This window comes from Hipposideros armiger, unplaced genomic scaffold (assembly GCF_001890085.2).
Source record: "Hipposideros armiger isolate ML-2016 unplaced genomic scaffold, ASM189008v1 scaffold_11, whole genome shotgun sequence".
In the NCBI taxonomy this organism is placed as follows: domain Eukaryota; kingdom Metazoa; phylum Chordata; class Mammalia; order Chiroptera; family Hipposideridae; genus Hipposideros; species Hipposideros armiger.
The window spans coordinates 3,665,647-3,674,478 of NW_017731361.1; the positions used below are offsets into that span (position 1 = coordinate 3,665,647).

Consider the following 8,832-nt stretch of genomic DNA (forward strand, 5'->3'; position numbering starts at 1 on the left):
CATCTTAGCTGTAGAGGGCAGTGTCACTGGCCCTCATATGTGGGATCTGAACCGGGGCCCTCTGGCATCCCAAGCCAGCTCTTAACCAACGTGCCACTCTGCCGGCCCGACTTTCAATTTTTCTTACCCCAGTCCATCTATGTCTGATCTGTCACCACATCCAATATATCTTATCTTCATCATTCTAATATAACCCCATTACTGCATTTCTAGTTGAGGACAATATCATCTCTTACCTGTATTACTGTAACAACTTCTAATCAGTCTGTAGCCTGTAGTCTTCCTCCTCTCTCATTTATTCTTAATTCTGAAATAGGATGCTCTTTTGAAAAATAAAAACATGGTCATGTCCCTTTTGTATTTAAAACTCTTTAATAATCTTGAATTTCCATTGATGTAGAGTCCAAATGCCTTGGCACGACTTACAAAATGTTTGTGGATCTTTCCAATATTAACTCCTACCATTTATTTTCTCTTTGTTCCATGGCTCAGCCATATTGATCCTATTTCAATTATTCCAAAACACTTTAGTCATTTTGATTTCGCACAATCATGTCTTTAGTTTGCCTGGAAATTTTACCACACACCCAATTTGTGTTTGGTTACTTATATTCATCTTTCATATATCAATTTAGAGTAAACTTTTTCCAGAAAAGTCTTTCCTGTACTTCCAAATTCTGGTTAGATGACCCTTATCTATGCTCTTACAGTAGCATGAATTTTTTGCTATCATCACATTCCTTATGCTCTGTTTTTAATGTATGATCACTTTTCTGCCTCCAACTTTCAGGACAGAAACTATGTCTGTCTGTTTACCACTCTGTCCCTAACATGTATCACCATGACTAGCACAAAATATATGCTTAATAAATATTTGCTGAACAAATTAATGAGTGGATGAATAAAATATTTAGAATTATGCCTCTGGAAGGCCTGTGTCTGCAAAAGAGAATTCAGTTCCACAGCTAAACTGGGGCCTAGTTTGTTCAATTTTTTAAAAATTTGTCAGAAACTGGATGTATCTTACTTTATTCATTAGTGTTGAGCATTTACTTTTTACTGCTGCCAGATAAGTTTCCCAAGGAGTGACCCTAAATAAATGTACCATTTACGCAGCCTGAAATGTCTACCCTCCCCAGACAACTATTTGCATATACCAGGTTCAGTTTCAAGTGCATGACCTTATTGTTACTGTCTTTTCTAAGAGTATTTGCTGACAGCTAGAGACAACTAAGACCTCTCTTTCCTATTTCCAGTTTTCCTGGGGACCTCTTGCTCACTCAGTCAATTACATAAAGGAGTCCTCTTAACGATTTTCAGTTGTTTTATATATTGTCTTCACAGAGAGATCATAACATTTGAGGTTGGGGCTATATCTTAAATATACTTTTTACATCCACCACAACTCTAGTGGATTGTGGTTTATTGTGTTATTGACTGAATAATAATAGCATCACATATCACAAACAATGCAACTCAGAAAATAGAAATATAGGAGAAAATATAATTAAAATTAATCAACAAACACACAAGATAAAGTAATATTTTGCCTCAACCTTATTTGACTTTGTTTAAAACATGAGAATCTGCAGAGTCGCGTGGTGGCGCTGCAGGATAAGACCGGGAAATTTTTGAACCGTATGAAGTCCTGGCTTCCATTAACCTGTGAGACTGAGAGCGCTGGAGAAGCAGGGAGGAAAAGGGTGGCTTTCAAGAGAAAACCAGGCAGCCAACACCACCCTCGCGACAGGATTTCAAGTCTATAGATTCCCGAATTTCCTGGCTGATAGATGAGAGGAGCGATTCCCAAAGCTGTTTGAGATTGAGCTGAAACATTTCCGCAGAAAGACGTTTGGCTAAGGAGCCATGGCGCTGGGAGAGGGGATCCGTCAGCAGATAAGGCAAGTGCTGCTTTTCTTTGTTTGCCTGGGAGGGTCTTTGGTGTGTTCAGAGACCTGGCGCTATTCCGTGGCAGAAGAAACAGAGACCGGCTCCTTTATTGCCAACGTGGTGAAAGACATAGGTTCAGGTGTGGAAGACCTGGTTGCTCGGAATGCCAGAGTCATCTTTGATGATTATAAACCATACTTGTGGCTGGATCGGCAGACAGGCAACTTGCTCTTACATGAGCAACTGGACCGGGAGGCACTTTGTGACCTCACAGAGCCATGTATATTGTATTTCCAGGTGTTGCTTGAAAATCCATTGCAATTTTTTCGGGCTGAACTTTGGGTCAGAGACATTAATGATCACACGCCCACATTCGTAGATAAAGATGTACTACTGAAAATCCCAGAAGGCACTGCTCCAGGAACCTCATTCCAAATGGAGAGTGCTCAGGACTTGGATGTAGGAAAGAATGGTGTCCAAAACTACACCTTAAGTCCCAATCCCCATTTCCACCTTAAATTAGAAGTGAGTGATGAGGGCAGAAAATACCCAGAGCTGGTAATGGACCAATCTCTGGATCGAGAAAAGGAGCCTGAGCTTAGATTAACGCTAACAGCCTTAGATGGCGGGTCTCCGCCCAGGTCGGGAACTGCAATGGTTCGTGTTTTGGTTTTAGATATCAATGACAATGCCCCAGAGTTTGAGAGGCCCGTCTATGAGGTCCAGGTACCAGAAAACAGCCCTCTGGACTCCTTGGTCGTCAAGGTGTCTGCTACAGATTTAGACGCAGGGATAAATGGAGAACTGTCTTATTCATTTTCCCACGTCTCCAGAGACATACGGAAAACATTTGAACTCCATCCAATTACCGGCGAAGTCCATTTAAAAGCACTTCTGGATTTCGAGTTAATTCAGTCTTATATAATTAACATTCAGGCCATTGACGGTGGGAGCCTTTCGGGAAAATCAACGATTTTAGTTCAGGTCGTAGATGTGAATGACAATCCACCAGAAATAGTCATCACATCTCTTACCAGCCCCATCCCGGAGAATTCAACACCTGAGATGGTGGTCGCTATTTTTAGTGTACGAGACCAAGACTCTGAGGCCAACGGGAGGATGGTTTGCTCAATTCAGGACAATCTCCCCTTTCTCCTGCGGCCCACTTTCAAGAATTTCTACACTCTGGTAACAGAGCGCCCACTGGATAGAGAGACCAGAAACGAATACAACATCACCATCACCGTCACCGACTTGGGGACCCCCAGATTGAAAACCCAGCACAACATAACGGTGCTGGTCTCCGACGTCAACGACAACGCCCCGGCCTTCACCCAAACCTCCTACACCCTGTTCGTCCGCGAGAACAACAGCCCCGCCCTGCACATCGGCAGCGTCAGCGCCACAGACGCAGACGCGGGCGCCAACGCCCAGGTCACCTACTTGCTGCTGCCGCCACACGACCCGCACCTGCCCCTGGCCTCCCTGGTGTCCATCAATGCGGACAACGGGCAGCTGTTCGCCCTCCGGGCGCTGGATTACGAGGCCCTGCAGGCCTTGGAGTTCCGCGTGGGCGCCACGGACCGCGGCTCCCCGGCGCTCAGCAGCCAGGCGCTGGTGCGCGTGCTGGTGCTGGACGCCAACGACAACGCGCCCTTCGTGCTGTACCCGCTGCAGAACGGCTCCGCGCCCTGCACCGAGCTGGTGCCCAGGGCGGCCGAGCCGGGCTACCTGGTGAGCAAGGTGGTGGCGGTGGACGGCGACTCGGGCCAGAACGCCTGGCTGTCGTTCCAGCTGCTCAAGGCCACGGAGCCCGGGCTGTTCGGCGTGTGGGCGCACAACGGCGAGGTGCGCACGGCGCGGCTGCTGAGCGAGCGCGACGCGGCCAAGCACCGGCTGCTGCTGCTGGTCAAGGACAATGGCGAGCCGCCACTGTCGGCCAGCGTCACGCTGCACGTGCTGCTGGTGGACGGCTTCTCGCAGCCCTACCTGCCGCTGCCCGAAGCGGCGGCCGACCCGGCGCGGGCCGACCCGCTCACGGTCTACCTGGTCATCGCGCTGGCGTCGGTGTCGTCGCTCTTCCTGTTCTCGGTGCTGGCGTTCATCGCGGTGCGGCTGTGCAGGAGGGGCAGGGCCGCCTCGCTGGGTGGCTGCTCAGTGCCCGAGGGCCACTTTCCGGGCCACCTGGTGGACATCGGCGGCACCGGGACCCTGTCTCACAGCTACCAGTATGAGGTGTGTCTGACCGGAGGCTCAGGTACCAACGAGTTCAAGTTCCTTAAACCTGCCATCTCTAACCTCCCGCAGCTGAGCACTGAAAGGGCGGAAAGCCACACCTTTCTGAATGGCTTTGGTTTCAATTAGGGATTTGATTATTATGCAGAACTTTTAGAATGAGTTCCATTGCTTTGTAAAATTTATTCATTGTAATGTAATATCCTCATTTGGATGACTTAAGAGTTTTCAGAAGTTTCAATAATTTAAGTCTATTTCCTGCTCTAGATACTAGCTATGAAAAAACTAAGGGAACTAGGATTTGCTTAGTTTTTCTACCAAAATGCAACCTTAAATAATTTATTCAAATATACAGCATTTTCCCTTGAAGCTTAATTGTGCACTCAGGTCAATCATATTGTCTGGGTTTTGTGGGCCATAGATCCTCTTACCAAAACAGTTTTTTATGTGTTTGATAGTACTATTATAGAGGAAAATTCATGGTATGAATAAAAACACAATTGCTTTGTCATCTGGTTAGGTTGGGTTTTAATCTGTTACCTTTTAAAGATTTTTTAAAAGTATAATCAATCTTTCCATTCTACTCTTCTGCCAAATATTCCAGAGAAATTTTTCTGTGTTTAGGTATTTTTCTGCATTAATATTTTGTCAACTGTATATATTGCTGGCAGGTGTTGTAGTAAAATAAATTCTGATCTTGTTTGGATTAAGGCATTTATTTATCCAGCCCACATTTCTTATCTTCAAACTTCCTGGTACCACCCAAGAGAGGTAATCACTATGAAGATGTTTCCTCTATTTTTCTTTACCTCGCGACAATTTTTGATTGGCCCAGTAATAGACGCCTGATTAAAGCAGGAATAGCCACATTCTCTAAACCCTAAAATTGGCAATTAAGGTTTAGTGTATCTATTTTTTCCTTGCTTGCTTGTAAGTAGGAAATAAATGTAAAGCATGGAGTGAAGTAGCCTTGTTTATTCCTGTGTAAGCTGGCAGCACAGAACGGCATTGAGAGAGGGATGTAAGTAGGGAGGAAGGAAAGACTAAAGGTGAGAGGGCATAAGGGAGTAGAGTAGGTAGAAACCTAATAAACAATAAGTAGAGACCAAGACAACTACTTGGTCCTAGACCTATCTGTTCCTGATTCCTTCTAATATTAACTTAATCAATAAATAGAATAAAAAATGTACAAGCTTAGAGATAATCTAGAGAATTTTGTTATAAAACTTAATTTTGTAAGTAATTTAACAGAAAAATGCTACAAAGGGTTTTATGTAATGACTTGTTAACAGGTTTCCCTCCATTATTTTATGTGCCCCTGGGTCAGTTTTAAAAAGTAGCTTTGAACTTGTTATGGTTTGGGTGTTTACACCTTTTCTCAGAATCATCATAACCTCCTTAGCACCTATTTCTTTTAAAAATTATTTACTGGGTTAAATGTGAACAGAATTATTTTATAATGTAATATAAAATCTTCAGAATCTACAAATAATCCAATTTATATATTATATGGGTTGATTCATTATTTCATTAAGAGTAGTAACTATTTGATTGACACATACTCTATCACTAGAAAGCCTCATGAAGAAAATTTCAAGCTTCCTGCCAAGCCTACAGGCTTAAAGTTTTCTCCTTAGAAGAGAAAAATAAGGATAAATGTAATCTGAGAGATGACAGATGGGAATGAAAAGCTGATTTTGATCCATTTGCTCCCTGACATAAATAACCAGCTTCTATCCACTAATATTTTAAAAGGCATGAACATTAAGGGAACATTTTTTTGCACATTTAATTCCATAATAGTTTTTATCCACAACTGAGATCTTTCCATGAGGAAAATGATCAGAGTTTAACTGTAACCAGCATGTTCTCATAGTTTGAAGTTTTACTTGTATTTCTTTCACCATGTAGAGGAAAATATTCTAAAATAGAATGTCAATTTAAGTGATTTACATCTTAATAGAATTAAAACAATATTTAGAACAATGATTACAGTTGGCCCATGCTAAGTTTTCCCAGTTATCCAGGTAACTGGGATGCCAGAATACATGATACAGTCTATTATTTAAACATTATTAAAATATTGGATAATGTTTGGTACAGTTGGGGAGACCCAAGGCCCCTGACCCCAAGATATTTTTCCCATCCTTAGGAGTAAAAGAACTTCAGTTCCATGCTAGGGTGCCAGGGTCTCAAGCTATCCATAAGAGATATGTGAGTTGCTTACTAAAAAGAAGTTGTGATCTTTCATAGTTGGGAATAAGTTTAACTTGCTATTTCAGATTAATTTAACTTATTTTCTTCTGCACTTTAGTTTTTGCTGTAACTTCATCCCTTTATGCTTGTGATCTTGACTTTTCCACTTTTCAAGATCGCTGTGAAATCTCAGCTTCAACATGTTGTGTTTATCTTAATTTTAGTAATAGATGTAGAGGTTCTTTACAAATTATTTTTAGATAATGTAATAGTCAGTATAACATGTTTACAGAGGTATGAAGACATTCCCTTAGACAATATTTACAAGTAAGTTATCCATAACCCTTTAAGCTCTCTATTGGGTTTGCATAATAATCCAGTTGTAGCTGGTCTATCGCTTCAGTTTATAGTCCTGAAACATGTAAATGAATCTCTTCATCTACTATATTGGCAGTGAACTGAGAGTTTAATAGTGTATATTTTTTCTTTAGGAGTAGACTGATAGCTACATATCTTCTTCTCAATTTCCCATCAGAGTACAAACTATAAAAATAGTAGACATTATATTGTAAACTCCATGATGTCAAAGAAGATATTTGTATTCCCAGCACTTAGTACAGTGCCTGACATTTAATATGAAATCAATGAGTTTTGTTGAATAAACAAATAAATATAGTTAACTTTGTTCTTACATCATTTCCCAAATATCTGGCACCATTTCCACATTCATAACCTCACATGAAAATAATGGTTATCATTTTATTTATAAACCACCCTATATATGTCATCTGTGGTGGGTTTTTGTGTGTGTTTGCATACATCTCAAGTGGAATACGTTTTGTAGCATTTCCAGCAAACTAGGCTTAAGTACAACACATGGTGGCGCTCTGAGCTAAGGCTGAGAAACAGACCTGAGGATGGTTACTGTTCCAGCAGTCATACACAGATCTAAGATAGAGAGTTCTTAACAGAATTACATTGCGGCAAAGATTGACTCCCAGAGCCGACTGCCTGCAGACCCAACAGACACCCTAAAGACTTTTGCGACGGAGAAATGGAGGCTGAAGAGGAGCGCTTTCCTACACTAAGGCAAGTCCTGCTTCTCTTTGTTTTGCTGGCTCAGACTTGCGCGGAGCAGGAAGGTTATAGTATTGCAGAAGAAACAGAGAGTGGTTCTTTTGTGGCCAATCTAGCAAAGGACATAGGGCTAGAGGTTAGAGAGCTGTCTTGGCGAAAGGCTCGGATCGTTTTCAATAACAACAGAAAGCATTTCCAGCTGAACCTTCAGACTGGCGATTTACAAGTAAATGAGAAACTGGATAGGGAAGATCTGTGCGGCCCCACTGAGCCTTGTGTGCTGCAATTCCAGGTGTTACTGGAAGACCCTTTGGAGGTATATAGATTTAAGCTTTTGGTCAGTGACGTAAATGACAATTCACCAGTATTCCCAGAAGCAGAAATGACTTTGAAAATTATGGAAAATACTATTCCAGGGACTGTGTTTCCCCTGAAAAATGCACAAGATTTGGATGTAGGCATCAATAACATACAAAATTACACTATCTACCCCAACTCCCATTTCCACGTTCTTACCCGAAATGGCAGTGAAGGCAGAAAATACCCAGAGCTGGTTCTGGACAAAGCCCTAGATAGAGAGGAGCAGCCCGAGCTCAGGTTGACTCTCATGGCAGTCGATGGCGGAGCTCCTCCCCAAACTGGCACCACCCTGGTCCTCATTGATGTCTTGGATATCAATGACAACGCCCCTGAGTTTATGCAGCCACTCTATCATGTGCAGATGCTGGAAAACAGTCCTCTGGGATCCCTTGTTGTTACTGTTTCCGCGAGAGATTTAGACACGGGAATAAACGGTGAAGTATTCTACTCATTTTTTTATGGTGATGAAGAGATTACTAGGACATTTGCACTTGATGAACTCACGGGAGAAATTAAAATAATTAGGAAACTAGATTTTGAAAAAATTGTGTCATATGAAGTGGATATTAAGGCCTCTGATGGAGCAGGTCTTTCTGGGAAATGCACCGTCATAATACAGGTGGTGGACGTAAACGACAACAGCCCAGAACTGACGGTGGCTTCACTTATAAGCGCCATCCCAGAAAATTCCCCAGAGACAACGATAGCTCTTTTCAGTATTCAAGACCGAGACTCTGGGGAAAATGGGAGGATGCTTTGTTCCATCCAGCAAAATGTTCCTTTCACGCTAAAACCTTCTGTTGAGAATTTCTACAAGGTCGTAACAGAAGGGCCGTTGGACAGAGAGAGTAGAGACAAGTACAACATCACCATCACCGTCACCGACTTGGGGACCCCCAGGCTGAAAACCCAGCACAACATAACGGTACTGGTCTCCGACGTCAACGACAACGCTCCGGCCTTCACCCAAACCTCCTACACCCTGTTCGTCCGCGAGAACAACAGCCCCGCCCTGCACATCGGCAGCGTCAGCGCCACAGACACAGACGCGGGCGCCAACGCCCAGGTCACCTA

General features: G+C 42.9%; 2 protein-coding genes across 2 annotated transcripts in view; both read left to right on the plus strand.

The window, feature by feature from the left end:
* LOC109392708 (protocadherin beta-14-like) overlaps nt 1–8,832 on the plus strand; it is a 23,025-nt gene that overhangs the window by 13,239 nt on the left and 954 nt on the right. The window contains exon 2 of the mRNA XM_019661335.1: nt 8,777–8,824. Within this exon, the coding sequence (XP_019516880.1) occupies nt 8,777–8,824 (48 nt within the window). The remainder of the gene's footprint in view (nt 1–8,776; nt 8,825–8,832) is intronic.
* LOC109393534 (protocadherin beta-18-like) lies at nt 90–7,377 on the plus strand. Its single transcript, XM_019662881.1, has one exon. The coding sequence runs from the start codon at nt 1,867–1,869 to the stop codon at nt 4,252–4,254; it is 2,388 nt and encodes a 795-aa protein (XP_019518426.1). The 5' UTR covers nt 90–1,866; the 3' UTR covers nt 4,255–7,377.